The 17478-nt window shown below is 47.8% G+C and overlaps 1 protein-coding gene across 1 annotated transcript in view; it reads right to left on the bottom strand.

Annotated features, from left to right (window-relative positions):
- Window positions 1-16589, bottom strand: part of RBFOX2 (RNA binding fox-1 homolog 2) — a gene marked incomplete at its 5' end in the record, with an annotated part of 172062 nt that extends 155473 nt beyond the window's left edge. Inside the window, one exon of the mRNA XM_082013932.1 lies at window positions 16383-16589. Coding sequence (XP_081870058.1) covers window positions 16383-16589 — 207 coding nt within the window. The remainder of the gene's footprint in view (window positions 1-16382) is intronic.
- Window positions 16590-17478: the final 889 nt, after the last annotated feature.

Raw genomic sequence — 17478 nt, 5'->3', positions numbered from 1 at the left:
CAGCATGCAGCAGTAATTGCCTTTCCTATTAGCCCACAGCGACAAGAGCTGCCATGGCAACTAGCAATGATTTTAATAAGTTTGGTCTGTTTTCAAGGGCAGCACGCACGTGCCGGCACATAAGTGCGTTGTGGACGTGCACCAAAGGGAAGGAGGGCCTGCCATCAGCTACAAAGGCAGAGTTGAAAATACAGTTGATCGGAGAAACCACACACGAACAAACACTTATCCTCCTCCTCTGCAGGAGGGGAGGACAACCGCTCACTCCTAAAGGAGTGCGCGAGAGGTCGACAGCGGTATGCGGTACCAAACAGGCAAAGGACCCTTCTTGCGAGAGCTACAGATGCTGCCCAGGTGACAGAAGTGATGTGCAGCTGCACTGTGGGTACAGCGTGCCACGTCAACCTACACACAGCTGCTCTCGGTGCCGGAGAGATGGGCACAGCAAGCGGGTGACACCACCTTCCCTCTCAAAGGGGCAGCAGAGGCACCCCAGCTCCTTCAACAGCTTCTCTTCCTCCAACACTATCACAGTCTCCTCTAAGGTCATTCTCTGCATCTCCCGGGCTCCAGAAAGTCACCATGCAGTTACTGGTTAAAAAAAAAAAAACCCAAAAAAAAAAAAACCCCAAAAAACAGTATTAAAAACAGAAAGGTTTTGCCATCGTTGCTGCGCGCACACACAGAAAACTCCTGCTGACTTACTGCTTTACTTTAGACTCTCAGCATCCTGGGGTTACCTGTCATGGTCTCAGCTACAAGCGTCTTCCCTCCTCCCAACTGCACTCACAGGCAGGACCTTCCTGGCACCTGCATCCTTCCAGCACGCCACAGCCCCCCAGGACACCCCGGCTCCCCAGGCAGCTGCTGGTGCCCCATGTGCCTTGTGCCCTTCCACACAGGCCAGGCCTGCGGTACCTCAGGCTCATCTGCAGATTGGTTTAAACTACCATGGAAGATGCAGTTGCTGTACACCAACAGTGAAGTTGTGCGTTACAGATAAAACTACTCCTACCTGGCGGGATCTAAAAGGCATGATCCCACACCCCTCCCCAAACAAACAGTGGGTTCACAAGCCATCCCCTCTTTTTAAACATGACCTTGCAGGCAGACAGCCACAACATCTACCACAGTGGAGTCAGCTGGATTTAGTGATAAACTCCTCTTTGGCATTACTCATTTTCTATGAGATCATGAAAAAGAAACTTGGAGCCAAATGGGGAGCAGAAGGAAAGGATCACTTCTTTCAGCAGCTGTTTACCATCAGATCAGCTTAGCCTTGAGGTAAGGCTTCACTCGATGCACCCCAACACAGGGAGTCACTACACAGGGGGTGTGCCTACTGTAGATACCCCACGGACACAAGCCCTTGGTGGCTCAGAGCAAAGGGGTATTATCAATCAGACCAACCTACACCAGGTGGCCTAACACTGCTTAACCCAGCAGTACTAATAAAATTCATGCTTTGCAAATGTTGTAATACTACTATTATTTTTTTTTTAAAGCCTTTTTTAGGTTTGGCTTAATCAGCTGTTTGTCATCCACTCATCAACTGCTACAAAGGGACAGTTTCTGCTATGCGAACTGCACCAATATCTGTAACTCCACATAAAAAACTTGAAGCAAACAGACAAGAAAAGCAATCCTGGCATGGTGAAGCCCAGATTTCCAAATCGGCTGCAAGGATAAGCATACAGTATCATCCTAGTCTCATAAGCTACGCTGACTCATGGGAGAAGGCGTTAAAAAAAAAGGTATCTGTACAACCTTTTCCACCATACCACGTTTTGCACAAGCTAAAGAAAATACGAAACATCTCTAACAACAGGATGCAGATCCATATATGTATTTAATTTTAAGTTAATTTTGGTGCTAGGGAAAGATGCTGAGTTAATAGCATACCTTCTGTTAACATAGCAAGCTGATGCAGCACCAAGATGGTAGCAGCGCGCAGCTCACCATGCATTGCCAACACCCTCCAAGGACCATCCTTAGATGGACTGGGCAGCAATTAAGCCAGGAGGCCACCTAATTCAAACCAGGGGAGGAAGGATGGACCACTGAACCCAGTGCTCTGAGATTTCTGCTTCTCAACAGGTGACCTGGCGGAGTTGTTTCCTTCCTCTGTGTGTTACATCGCACCACACTTTTCTTCCTAACATGAAAGCTATGCAATTACAACCATTAGGATTTAAGAAGAGCTCTAATGCATACAAGGATATTTAACTGATAAAACCAAAGGATTAAATCTATGAACAGGAACCAAAAGATCTGTTTTGATTCCTGTAATGCTATCTGCCTTGAATAAACTCTGTAGATACATTAGTCTCTGGCTAGCCCATACAAGACAAAAAACCTCACGCTACCTAACGCACTTGAGCGACTGAGCCACACTGGAAGTGGTGGAGAAAAAGGACTTCTGGGAACCTTCTCTATTCCCTTCGTCTGACATCTGAGCCGTGACAGTGAACCTCTCTCCCAAACAATAACAATAGTTCATTTTGCTGTACATCCTCCCTTTCCAAGCAGCACATGAAAATGATGTTCCATCCTTGCCAGATTCATTGCTGCCCAGGGGGTTAAATACAGCAGCAATGAATTGACCAGTCTTGTTAATTTAATTCAGCTACATGGGAAATCTGTAAACAGAAGCAGAAGCCATAACAATACTATCAGAGGGCTGTGAACACAGCATTGTATAATTTGCTTTTGGTTATCGTTGCTAACTGTGCAAGGAAGAATAAATTTTCATACCAGACATTTTACATTTTTACTGTTTAAGCTCTTCCAGGTAAGAATAAAGTTTCCTATAGGCACATCGTTTTTTCTACTCTGCCAATTAACTTCACACATAACATGCTGAAATGGCATTTGACAAAACACACTTCCAGCAACTCCAACCCAGGGCTAATTTAACAGTAGCCGGAGGTGAAAGTCTCCCTCGAGTCACCAGGGAAGGCAGCACCACCTGCCCTGGCTCCGTTGGAACGGAGCAGCCTTCGGGAGATGAGTGGTACCACATCCCGTCCTCCCTTCCCACTACAATCTTATTTCCACAGTGTATCTGTTCAATCACAGCCCATACAAAATTAATTGTAAATTGTTTCTAGCAACTTCATGGAGATAGTTGCCTCCATGACAAACACTATGCTTATCTACAGATGGTTACTGCATATTCTCCCGAGAATGAAGCTAACCACCCAACAGCTTCTGCACCCCAGGAAAATCCATACAAGACAGAAAAATACTTACCTAGGAATTAAAGTTGAGAAGTGACCCATTAAGAAGTTTTCAACTACTTAGTGTGACTGTATTCATCATCAAAAACCTGGCCAGGAAGTTAGAGGCAGAGAAAGCCTTACAATGGTAGGAATTCACCCATGGAAGGGGAACAATGCCACATGTTTACTCCTGCCCAAAGGACCCAGAGATTTAGGGATTGTCTTTAAAATCCTATTCTGGAAACGAAAGTAAAAATTGCTAATCCCAGAACCAACCAGACAGATCTACAAACCTCTGAATCTTAATTGCAAACTCCCAAGAATTCCGGCATCAAGAAATTGGTGACCTAGAATAAGAAAATGCTTGGGAGAATGGACATAAAAATTGTTTCAGACTAACCCTGAGGATCAAGTAAACCACTTAGGTCAAGGCTGGTCAGTTTGTCCACTGCACTATACCTTTTCCAGAACATTTGCATCATGTCTTTATCAAGCACCAAATCCAAGAGAAGCAGCCCCACATAATACCTTACAATAGATATGGGAGTCCAAGCATACAGATTTTATGCTTATTTAGAGATAAACATAGACTACAGAGTTCATAGAGGAGCTTGTCAGCAGCAGTGACAAAATAGCTGACACCAGGCATCTTGGAAAATTTCAGTGCACAAAGGAGTCAAAGACACCCATCTCCTGCTACACCTCCCAAGGATGGTCAGGGACACCAACTACTTAGGACAGACTGTCACAATGTTCATGTTATAACCAGAGGATTCCTCCTTTCCAGGGGACAGGACCACTCTCCCCAATTTGCCTGCAACCCACACACCAACAAAAACAGCTAAAACCCAACAGAAACAGGAACATTTTTATCACAGGATAGGCTTCACCAGGCCTAGTGAGGCACTATCCATTCCCCACCTGCTTGTTGAAATATGCAGACTGGCTAGTCTTTTCCCTGTACATAGAGATGCCTCAGATTTCCAGATGCCGGCATGATAAGGAAGGAGAACCAGATCACCAAGGGTGAAAAATAGCGACTGGTACCGAAAGGATGGAATAAATGCAGAAAGGATGAAAAAATGCTACATCAAATGCTGCACTGCAAAGCAAGCAGTCTCTCTATTCAACTCCAACAGAGCTGCCAATCCCTGCTCTGTGAAGCTAGCAAGACTGTATGCTACTTCTATGGTAAATGCCTGCAGTAATCATGAGTTCCAAAAATGAAACAAACACAAGGCTCAAAAAAAAAAAAACAAACCCCAATGCAAAAATCTATCTTCCTGTTTTCACTGGAAAGGTCATGCCTATTTAAGGAAACCTTCCCAAGCAACATGGACATGCTCCATCTATATCCATCAACTAACAGCCCAAAGTGTAATCACTCATCAAAAAATTCCTAGTGCTTAAAGGAGTCGTGGTCCAAGCTGCAAATCCCACTCATGCTCATCCTGGCATGCAAAGCAGTCACGAATACCTGATACCACTCAAGACGAAAACATCAACCATTGACTAGCAGAAGAGGAATCCTTACTCAGCCTTTTAAGCATTGAATAATAGGAGGAAAACACACACACAACAAAAAGTCTCACAGCACCTCCATCTATTCTAGTCACCACCTTCCTCATGAGAAACATCCATTCCCAGGAGAACCTATACAATGGGTACAGTCTGGCTGAAGAGATACACTCGGTTATGTTCTCAACCCCATAGACAGAGGTTTCATGACAGAATATGAAGCATCAAGAATTCTTAGTGGTGCTAATTTCTGATTTATTGACAGAAAAAGTTATTTTTCTGAGACTGCAGTATTTGGCACTGACCACATGATGCTCCTGTTGAAAGAAGACAGAAGAGATCAGGCAAGATGATGAAATGCAGCAAGTCTTTTCCAGAAAGATGCAACCATTGGACAGAGGCACACACAAAAAAACAGACCTAATTACAAGCAGCATTTCAATTTCCTGGCATAGCCACACACAGACATATATATAGACACATATATCAGACAACTGGTCAGACAGCATATACTGAAATGCCAGTCTCAGTCTCATTCACCACATCCAAGTCCATCACAACAATCCAGTTCTTGGACAAGACTAGCTCATAGGTCAGAAGTGGGCACTAGAAGAAGGGATGGACAGATAGAAACACTACAAAGAGTTAAGTCCCACTGTAACCCTCTTTATTTGAAAAATCAAAATCCACAGTTGGTCCATTTCCTTTTTTCTTCCTTTTCTCCTCTTCTGTGAAGATTTCTCCTTCCCATAGTTGATGTTTAACCATCACACAGACAGCACTGTTCACAAATGCCACTACCACCTCTGCTGAATCCATCCCACCCTGGCAAGCGGTAGCCTTTCCTCCACTGTTTGTCACTGTGACTGCTCAGCCCTGCTCTCACAACATGAGGCACTTGGCATGCAGACCACCACTCTTAGGGAAATCTAACTAGCCCAGGAAGTCAGAAGTTTCCAAGAAGTGCTTAGGTATAAAGGTCATATAGAGAAAAAGCTGTTAGATCCAGCTGGTGACATTAGCAGATGCCAGGTCTCCATTGGATTCGTGTGAGCACTTGCAAAGGCCTCCAGCCCCATCTCCTCCCCTCACTTCAAGGCAACAAGACATCCTAGAACACACGCCAAGGCACAAAGGAGGCATTGTCAGGTTGGTCTTTATCTCCTTTTGGGGAAAAAGCAGTGGGTGTTTTTCCTCCCCTACAGCTTTATACTACTTCCAGTGTCGCAGTCTGACAATCCTGGCAACAAGATAACGCATCCAAACCAAAATCCTGGTCTTATTCTCCAGGGCTCTCTGCAGATGACACAGCCCTAGCCATACAGCACATTTCTGCCCGCCGCCATCCCCTTCCTCAGTGCTGATCTCGGCTAAGAAGAAGAGAACAGAACCAAACACCCATGCAGAAGTAATAAAAAGCAGACAATGATGGAATGCATCAGGGACACATTACTCAACAAGCAAACGGAAGGAGATGCCAAGTCCATGATCACTCAAGTTCTTTTCACCCAAGACACCTGAATCACAAGTAGCAGGAAGGTTTTGCAGCCTAAATGTGTCACAAAGCCTCCCAAGCAAAACGTGCCTCAGCTTGTCTCCCTCTCCTTGCTGCTAACTCCACAAGCACCGACTCTGAGACCGGTGTCCTCCAGGAAGGGGGAGAGTTGCCGGTACCCCACGGAGCCAGTGCTGGGAGCAGGTTGGGAGCCAGTTTCTGCCTTTCCTGTCCACACAGCAGCTTTCTGAAGCATGTTTTTAACTCAAAAGGCAAAGTAGCTATGTTCTCTCCCAAAATAGCATTTCAATTGCAAAAGTCAAGGGCTGTGGATTAAAAGACACCAGTTACAGATACTCATGCAACTTCCACTCTGCTTCCTCATGTGCAGGGATGTTACAACAAATCAGGCTTATGTGCTATTTTTTTCTAACTCCTGCTTCATTCAAGCCTAGGAAGCGCTGCATTCTGAGCAGGAAAAACAGCTGCAGACTCCAAAAGGAACGTGGCTTTGTAGTTAAAGACAAGCAATATCCCTTCTACTTTAAAAGTTAAATTTCAAACCTCATCTTCCAAATAAAGTTTCACTACAGTGGTGACCAAGTTACTTAATTCAAGATTTTCCACTGTTTTTTAAGATGAAAACAACATCACCTTACATTTGCCCAACATGACAGACTTAAGGATCAGCCTGTAGAAGCAGTAGGTATTCACATATACAGTGGAAGTTGTAGAGGGCTGTAGATCAAGGATTTAAACATTACCAAAACCCCACCAGATAAAATAAATAATATAAATAAATAAATCAGGCCACAAGTGTCAATGGGATTTTTGCAAAACTGGTCTTATTACTGGTACCTCAATTCCCCATTTCTACAGTAAGAGATAATATACCTTTTCTACCTCTCAGGAAAACTGCAAAAATAAGATCATTCGTATCTGTGAAGCACACACACTACAGTGGATGAGTACTGTGGAAGAGACCATTAAAAATTAATAGTTCTGTATTCAGTGCAAGGTTTAGATTATCTGCAGTAAATTTGGTTTGGGATCACACATGAGATGAAAAGGAAGAAATGAAATATTGAATAGCTCACAGCCCAAAGCCTGACCTCATACCCATTTTAACTGATGACAAAACTCCCGCTGGATTTAATAGTGCCTCAGTGAGCGTTATCCATTTGATGCACTTACGGAGATAAAGTCATCTCTAAAAACATAAAATGTACAACCACATAATTAAAACCTCACACGGTGCGTTTTTGTGACATCCTCCTGCTGGCCACTTGCCGGGTACAAGCTCTGGCCCTACCATGCTGGATGCACCATGTATTAAACCTCCCCGGTCGCAGCCTGCTGCAGCACTGGTTCTCACTCTGCCACATTCTCTGTCTCCTCACCCTTTTGTGTTGAGGAAACAGCACCCAGCAGCTTCAGACCACCCGGGACGAATGCCAATTCCCAGAGCACCACTGTAGTGTAACACACCTCTTCCTAAAACTGGAGGATTGAGGGCATTCTGTGTTTTCACATAGTTCAACTTCCACTCCTGGACAAAACCAGTAACAGGATGGACAGGAGCTTCAGAAGTCAACTGATTTCTCCGGCAGGCTGCCCAAGAGGCATTCATATCTCAACAAAGGAGCAGAAGTGATGCATACACTTTTCTGCCTCAGTTTCCTCCACGATAGAGATCGTTCCTGAGGCTGACATCACACAAAATCCTGCTTCCCGCTCTTGTACATCCCACTAGCCCCAGGACATCCGCCCATACCACACTGCCAGTTTCCACCTCCTCTGGTATGCCCCACAGTTCAACCTGCTGTGGCAGCACGACAGCCTAGGTTTCCTTCCCTGAATTAACCTTTTGGATCTCCCCAGGTTGTGTGGTTGGTCCCACTCATGGGAGCACAATCAGCATCACTTAGAGGGAGTGGTCTTTAATCCCAGGAACCAACCCAGGTCACTCCCAAATGGAGCTTCACGAAGAACTGGTGTCTACAGGCAAGGAGAAGCACCTACAAAACGTATTCCATCCTGGTCCAGCTTCACTCCGAGGCTACACAGGGCTTTCAACGCGAAGCAAGAATAGGAAAGACACCTCTGATGGACCTTTTCTCTAGGACAGGGGAGTATGACGGATAATGGAAAAGCCCTTTAATGCATGCACTTCCCCTCATTTCTTCTTCCCACAAAAAGGAAGCAGAGCCACAGAACAAAATAAAACCAAACGCTGGGCAGAGATGGCTCAGAAGCATCATCTCACAATGGCTGCTCTGAGAACCGTGCCTGGCTACGCTGCTTGCAGGGCTGGGGCCCCAGGGAGAAGGCAGCCAGCTCTGCAGTAGGGCAGAGTCCAGCCTTCCCTCACCCAAGGGGGGCAAGTAGGCTGGAGGGGAGGCAACCTTCCCACCCCTCTATGGGTAAGGGAATGGCAACCGCAAGCAGCAAATTATAGGCCTAGGATCCCTAGCTACAGCCTCTCCTCAGCCCACACAGCACTAAATCAAGGCTTTTAAGTGATGCCTTGGTGGGATTTTCTTCCTGGGCATTGCCCCCAATGGTGACAGCCACCCCAAGTGCCTGCAAGAATCTCCTACAGAAATAGCAGGGGAAAAGCTGTGCAGAAAGCCTCAGCTAAAACAGCATGCGCTGGTCCCTTGAAGAAACCTGAGCTGGATCCAGATCCCAGGGCCTCAAAGGTCTCTGGAGAGAATATTTTGATATTTGCCACACACAGAAATGTCACATAAGGTTGCTTCCTTAGCCTCCCTATTAAAGGAAATTTAGCTACATACAGCCAGAGGATAAGAAGTGCTGACACGTTGGGGTTTCTCCCACCTGGCCTTAAATGGTGCAGGTTCTTCCCCATCTCTATGCTAATACTTGCATTATTGCTGAGGCAGCTATGAGCAGACAAAACCCAAGAAAGTCATACAGAAAAAGCAACAACTGCTTCCAACCCACACTCTTTGAAGCAAGCATCCAATCTTCCTGCACGACGAAGTCTCCTAGACAAAGGCAAACACAAGCAACAGCCCCAGGAACAGAGAGACACTTCAAAAACATGCCAGACCGAATCCCACTGTCCTACCCAAGAGCTGCAAGTAAAAGATCTTATGACCTCTTTTCTAATCAGTATGAATCACAAGTACGCTCTGCTCATGCTCCAAAGGCTAGGAGGTGGCAGTGGTATAGCTGATTGAACACCAATGTCGCACCAACTGAGCTGGCAGAAACTGCCAAAGTTTCCTGCTTTGCCCAAACAGATGCTGGATCCAGCTCAAGTTCAGCTGTTGCCCCTCATTAAACAAGGGGGCTTTTGTATATAACCTTTCCCACTTTGCAGCTCCTTAAATACATCATATCATTGCTAAGGAGTTGGCATCCCATTCCCTTCAGTCCAGCAAGAGAGCTGCTAGGCGTGGTTTTGATAGACACCGTGTATACGTGTGACAAGCCAAACGAGAGAGACTGGAATGGTTCACAAGCCTCTTCCCAAACAACCTGGAAATCCTCCAGAACCAAGAACGCAGGTTAGAAACGTCAACCTACGACAGGCCCTTCCCAGCAAAGCTTTCCTGTAGGAGCGGTGCCCTGGCACGGCTCGGTGGGACAGCTCGGCAGAGCCCTGACAAGGAGCACTGCGGGTCAGGATGGTGGCATGATCCAAGCCTGATGAGGACTGTTTCATACAACCCCTGCCATCATTGGGCTTGGCTCCTAAAAACAACTCAAATTCAACCTGGAAAAAAGGAGGTGTGCTCAGGAAAGTGAAGCAGAGGGAGGGGGAAGCATGCTAGGGAAAATGCAGACACATCTATCAAACTAGCATTTTCCTGAATTTAGAAAAGATTGCTGGCAAAATTAAATTTACTGGAGAGCAAAGGGAGTTAAGGCCCAAAAAGCAGTCAAGCAGCTCTAATCCCTAAGTATCGGGATTATCTCATGACAGCTACACTCCAGCGTCCACTCAATACCACTGTAAAATGTAGATCAACAGAATGCTTCAATGAACTGGAACTCGTTACCTCTAATTGCTTCTCTCACTTCGCTTCTGGATGCTCCTCTGATCCCTCAGCCACCGCATTTCAAAAGCACACACACAGAAGGTCAAGTAATATCCAAGATGGGCGAATAAAAAAAGAGGTTTCCAGCCGACCAAAATACCTGCCCTCCTCTTCTGCTTCATATGAGAACTAAAGTTTGCCCCACGTCACGAGACAAGTCCGCAAGGCAGAGTGGTAGGTTTTAAAACATCTTCAACCAATGCAACCCCTTACATTTTCCAAAGGGGCAGAGGTTCCCATGCAGCAAACCAAAGGCTGTGCACAACAGGCTTTATTTTTCCGAGTTACCGGGGTATGTTCTTCAGCAGCAGTCCCAGGGGGCCACAGACCACACACAGAATCCAGCTCAGGTCCATCTCGACTTCAGTTTGGCTTCCCTACCACTACTTGCAAATTAAGCAGTTTAGTTTGTTTTACTGCTGTCTCCTTTGCATCTCAGAATCACAGAATGGCAGGGGTTGGAAGGGACCTCTGAAGATCATCTGGTCCAACCCCCCTGCCAAGGCAGGATCACCTAGGGCAGGTTGCACAGGAACATGTCTCATCAGGTTTTGAAGGTCTCCAGGGAAGAAGGCTCCACAACCTCTCTGGGCAGCCTGTTCCAGTGCTCCATCACCCTCACAGTATAGAGGTTTTTCCTCATGTTGAGGTGGAACTTCCTGTGCTGCAGTTTGTGCCCATTGCCCCTCATCCTATCACTGGGCACTACTGAAAAGAGACTGGCTCCATCCTTCTGACACCCACCCTTCAGATAGTTATAGACATTTATAAGGTCCCCTCTCAGCCTTCTCTTCTCCCATGTTCTGGTATTCCTGCTGCCACCAGCCTCACCGCAGAAGAGCCGTTGAAAGCCCTCACTGCAACCATGATAAAGCATGAAGCTAGCACAGCAACACAGCTGCTAACCTTCAGTGACCAGTGAGACAGTCTTGAAAACAGAGGTGTGAACCCCCGATGCAAAAGGGCAAGGTGGGAGCCCTGCTTTCTGGGTCACTGGGAGGAAAAGCTGACAGAGGGTATTTCACAGGACGTGCCTGGGAGAGAGACGTGCTGCTCTGAACTCAGCCAGGTGGGCAACCTTTTCTGAAATGCAAGGGAGAGACCAGGCTTCCTGCAAAATGCCTGCACACTCGTGTTTCAAAATGGGAATTCTGCAAAGGAAAAATAAAAAGCATATGTCTACAGCTGGTACACATACGCAGAAGGAAACCATCTCCAGTAGAGCCAGACCTCTGTTCAGCTTCCAACCTCACAACTGTGGCCATCACCTTTAAACACAAACCTCTGTAATCCAAAGAGAAGTAAGAACAGAGCCTGGAGGGGTAATAAAGCATCCAGAATACTTTACTTGAGCTTTCCATTTTCCTAAATATGGCAAGAAAAGAACCAACATTAAAGTGCCCTCAACATCTCTAAAATCCCAACTTTCAGTCTGTTTGCCAAACATTTTCTTTGAACTGGAGATACTTTCTAAGTCTTCCCAGACTGCGTCAGATCTAACTCATAACACTCAAATATTTAAAAAAAAAAAAAACAAAGGACAAAAGCAAACAGAGAAATAACAACAAACTTAAAGGTGATTCATTATGTCCCATCACAGCAACAATAGTTTGGCCAAACAGCATCCCAGGAAGCCTCATCCTGGATCCATGGCAGGGGTCAGCTTCCAAAAATGAGAACTTTGTTTCTTTTCTAGAATATCTTGTATCCCCTGTATTTCTCTGCATCCCTTTAAGACAACGGCCATGCCATGAATAATAAGAGGGAGAAAAAAGATAACCTGATTACAGAGCTTTTCCATGATTTACTGGAACTAGATGTTCTCTTCTACAAGATTTAAAAATACAGATTTCCATAGGGTCTCCCACAGCACAAAAGCTATTATTCACTGGCCCCTTCTCTAATAATTACAGTCCCACTCAGCCCTCTTGTAAAACCCAAACCTGTCTTTGGAAATTTATCAGCAGATTCATTTCTTGCCCTCCTCTATAGCACCACAAATGGGCCATAGTTTGAACAAGGACACTGGTTGTCACGAAGCACTGGCAATATCCCCGCTCTTCCCTTTCTGTGGCATGCTGCCATTCCTCATTCCCAGTCTTCATGCTGGAAGGAGCCAAGCTAATAGAGGGTGTTACAGACCATCTTCTGGCTGGCAGTAGGAAGAGAAACCACAGACTTTCTTGTGGAGCGAAGACTTATCATCTGTAACATCACTATTTAGTCACAGGGGACTGATCTCAGCACTGCTAGTCATCTTTATGAACCCCATGCAGACATGCCTGAATGCCAACACAAAGTCGCCACTCATCACTGCCACTAAAAGTTTACGTGGACCAGATAAGGCATGAACCACAGCCACGTTAACTGTCTTCCTTGACCAGGTGGCCAACTCATGGTTGCAGAAGAGTAATTCCCCCAAATACATCATGCATGACAGAGGAACAAGGATAAGCTCTGTTCACACCTTGCATCTAACTCCAACCACGTATTAGCCCTAGGTATAATTTTAATTCCCTAACCAGCCTAGACCCCATAAAAATGTTAAATCCACATTCAGCTTATGAACTGAATGAGGAGTTGATTAACTCATTCAACCCCATGCCAAGCAACCGGAAGACATTTTAGTAACATTTCTCCAGGAGTGTAAGCTAGCTGGTACACCTCTATAGCACCTCTATGGGGAGGACAAACACAGCGCCCTGGAATTAAACCCTTGTCTGCAGCTCCAGAGCAAAAGAAGGGACACCTCCCAGCTAGCCACAACATTTCTCTCTCCTCCTCAGTTCCTTGCATGATGAGAGATGAAACTATTGCGAGGGTACTTTCTCTTCCATCTGTGCAGCAGTCAACCTCTTCTGACAAGCAGCAAATACAGCTGCATCAACAACTGCATTTCAGTGCACTTTCACAAGTAACTTAAGCCAATATAACTTACTTTTTTTTTTCTCCCCTCTGTTACAGACTATTTTTACCCAGATCAGCAAGCTGATCCAAATGATTCAACTCATCCAAGCCAGCAAACAGAGAGCAAGCTAGTTCCTAGCTAGTATTTATACAGTTAAAAAGCAACAGTACCTTCGGGGCCCTTCACTTCCAAAGCTTACAAATATATCCACATACTTCCAGGAGACATTCCTGGCCGGTGGCGTTTGATTTTTGCCACTTATGGACCAGAGGAAGCTAAAAAACAGCAGTTTATGCTGGACCCTTTCCTCCCACGCCATGATTAACTGAAATATGCCCCAGAAGCAGATAGCAGCCATGATCCGATTTGTCCCAATCCCAACTCAAGCAGCTTTACACCACCCTCCTAACAAGATCAGCACTGCCCAAACACCATTTATCCGGCCTGATCAGAGATGGATTAGATAATGAAACCCTAACTGCATAAGCTGTCTGAGCATGCTGGCCTGAGACAGCCGAAAACAAGCCCAGTAAATTTAAGGGCTACTTTAAGCTTTAAGGCACACTCTGCCCCACGATCTTAGTAACTAGCTACTATTTTATCTTCCTATAGGCTAGTTTTTATATTTTATTTTAACAGACAAAAAAAAAAAGCTATTAGTTTTACAGTTGCATTAGTAATTCCTTTAGCTAAATTATTTATTTCATCATTAGAAGCTCTGTTCATATGCTGAGCCATTGGTAAGTATAGGTTATGCACAGAAGAAACCATGGCGAGCATGGCACCCCGGGATTCCTCGCTATCAGCCCAGAGACATGAGGTCACGAAGTTTACACAGCAACAGCCGGTGGCTCTGGAACAGGAAGTAGAAAATTGACAGGATCTGCAGGAAAAACAAGGTACAACAGTTGCTGGTGTTATTTCCAGCTTCCAGAAAGCCTCTAGTACATATGAGAGAAAAAAAAGGGGGGGAAACAAATCAAAGAATAGGCTCTTTATTTCTCTTGTAAGCATTACGTACAGTTAAACATAGAGAATTTACTAAAAAGAACCCGTTATTCTAAAATAAGGTACTTCAAAAGACTGCACTATTTGAACAGAAATCCTCATGAAAGGCAATCCTGCATTGTGACTGTTAGGTAAAAAGACAGAATTTCCGAAACAATAAGAATAGTTTTCTTTTTCCTAGCTGAGATATGACCATGTTTGGCTTCAAATTTGGTATTTCTTCCTTACAACCATGAGAAGTTTCTCCAAACAAATAAACTACTCTCTTTATTCCTAAAAGAAAAGTCAAATGAAACTTCTGGGCAAAATTATGTATTTGTGTGCGTGCATGTGTACATGTATGTACATGTACATGCATATATATATTTTTAACTTCCATATTTAAAAGATTGAAAAATCTATATGGAATGTATATGGAAAGATTATGAAGTTATGCTACAAATACCAGGTGACTACAACATGGGAGTCCTAGTCTGAAGAATAAGTTATACTGAGTATAAACACACTTAACTTCAAAATTGGACTCTACTAGTTGCACTTCTCCACTGTTTACCAGCGTTTGATACAGAAACAAAACCCAGCTCTCCACTCAGATCCACAATTAATCCCTACTAATACTAGTCCACTGGTATTACCCATTGCTGTCATGTCCCCATGGTTGAATGCTGCAATCTTTGTATCTTGCACTATCCACTAAACAGATAACGAAGTGTTTTCCTCAATGCAATTATAGAGGGGAGCCTTTTATGTATACAGAAATTGCACTAGTTTGCACTTAAAAACATAAAATTTTAAGACTGTTTTGTTAAACAAGTTCAAGACCCTTCCTAGGCAATTTTCAGTTGATTTCCCACTGGTTTACATCAGCACCAACCCATTTAACCGCTAACTGCGGGTAAACAGGTGCATCTCCTGTAGCTATAGAAGACCTGTGCCTCAGATCGACTCTGAAGAGCTCTAAGAATTTCATGTCACTATGTTCACGCACTCATTCATAATCCCTAGCAAGACACAACATCTAAGCACTCCTTCAATGCTGAGCATCTTTCTCCTTGCAGCCAGACACATTGTCTGAGTCATACTTGACAACTCCACGTGGGAGAAGATACTACTTCAAGGAATAAAACAACACGGTGCAGTTTTCGGTGGCCCTTGCGGGAGCATGAGTGGCAGTACGCGGGTGTGAAGCTCCAACCTACATTCAGCCCACACCATCACACTGGGGAAAAAGTGATGTTGTGAGGTGGAGAGACCACCACGAAAGGCTGAACACCAAACAGAACCACAAACAAAACCCTCCTGCTGCAAGCTATTTAAAAAAAATTATAATAATAACCTTAAGCATGCAAACTGGGGACAGCCTGGGAAATAAAAAGGGAAGATGCTTGGCCAGCATTTGGCAACTAGATGAGAAGCACCTTGGAGAGGACAGGACGCTCCCCTTGGAAACTATCGGCAGCGCTTACCAACCCAAGAAAAGGCGAGAAGAGAAACAAGTTCAGATGAACAAACCGCGCTGCTTCCAAAGAGCTCCGACAGACTCGTCGCAAGAGACGGAAGCAAAACAGGCCAGCGCGATTGCCATAATAAAAAAAACAACCCTGTACAACACCCAGACAAAGGAAAGTAGAAACACCCCGGCAGCATCGCCCCGCGAGCACGAAAGCCAACGCACCTGGACAGAGCAATGTTTCGGGGTGACCCAAACGCGCCGGCTGAAGGCGACAGGAACGCAACGCCCCGTCGGCTGCCCCTGCCCCGAGCGGGACGACGCCCACCCGGCGCCCCACGGCCCCTCTCTCCTTTCCCAGGCAGGGCCTGGGACTTCTCCCGATGCTTTACGGGACCCTCAAGGCCCCGCCCCGCCTTCCGGGGGTCCCCGGCGGTGGCTTCGCTCCCCGAGGGCCGCGGCCCCGCGCTGCCGCCGCCCCACGTGCTGGGCTGCGCCCCGGGAGCCGCCCGCCTCGGGCTGGGGAGCCCCGGGCAGGAGACCCGCTCCCCCGCCGCTGCCCCCGGCCGCTGCCGGCGGGGGAAAGGGCCGCACGCCCGTATGGGAGGCGCTGAATCCCGCGAACCGAAATTCAACGCGGCCCGGCCGCCCCGCTGCCGCCGAGCTCCGGTGCGGGAGAGCCGCCGAGGGCCCGCCCGGCCCGGCCCGCTACCTGCATGCCGCCGCCGTCGGCCTCCACCTCCGTCCGCAGCCGCTTGCTGTGGCCGCCCTCGGCGCCGTCCCCACCGGGCATGGGCTGCTCCAGCTCCGGCTCCCGCTTCACGCCGCGGGCGGCCCCCCCGCCGCCACCGCCACCGGCCAGGAGCTGCGGCTGTGGCTGCTGCTGCTGCTGCTGCGGGGGCTGGCCGCCCTCCGCCATCCGCGCCGCCGGAGCCCCGGCCGCCCCCCGCCGCGATCGCCCCGCTCTGTCACCGCGACACCCGGTGCTGCCGGAGGAGGAGGAGGGCGAGCCCTGCGCCGCGACCAGAGCAGCGGGCGCAGCGCGCTCCGACCCACCGGAGCGCCTCGATCACGGGCTCGGCGGCGGCCGGGGAGGGGCCGAAGCCCCTCGGCAATCTCCGGAAACGCCGGCCAGGCCACCGGAGCCGCACGACCCCCGCTCGGCAACCTTCGGTGGCGGTGGCGGCGGCGGCGGGCGGGGCGGCGGGCGGGGCCCGACGCGGGGCGGGGCCGCCGCGGGGCACAGGCCGCTCGCGCCCGCCGCCGCTACCGCCGCGCGGGGCGGTGGGAAATGGCCGCCTGGCGGCTCGGCCCTCCCGGTGCTGCTGCTGCTGCTGCTGCCGCCGCTGCCGCAGCCCACCTCAGGCACCGTCCTCCCAGCCCCACGCCTGCGATGCCTCGTCCCCCGCGGCCTGGGCTGAGCCGAGAGCGGGGCTCTACGAGCGGCTGCGCGGGCGAGATGGCCGCGGGGTTCAGGCGCGAAGGCGGCCTAGTCTGTGCCTGCTCCTGACGGCGTCCTTTTGCGGCGGGGCTGGGCCGAAGGCGTTTGTGGTTTGGGCCGGTCCATATTTTTAATGGGCCGCGGTGGGTACAGGCACCCCCGCCCCGCAGGGCTGGGGCAGTCACGCTGGCTGCAGGAGGGCAGAGCGCCCACCCTTCGGGCAGAGCCGTGTCCCCTAGAGCTGTGTCCCCTGAGCCCCCATCACAGACACAGCCATGTTCCCGTCCCTGCTCCTGCAGGGCTGCCTTTTGGGGTGAGGTATCCGCAGCGCAGCCTGTAAGGAGCAGCACTGAACTGAGGCAAATTT

The sequence above is a fragment of the Phaethon aethereus genome (assembly GCF_964289735.1).
Source record: "Phaethon aethereus genome assembly, chromosome: 1".
Taxonomy (NCBI): Eukaryota; Metazoa; Chordata; class Aves; order Phaethontiformes; family Phaethontidae; genus Phaethon; species Phaethon aethereus.
Note: the sequence above shows the minus strand (reverse complement) of the source record. Positions and strands in the feature narration are given on the sequence as shown.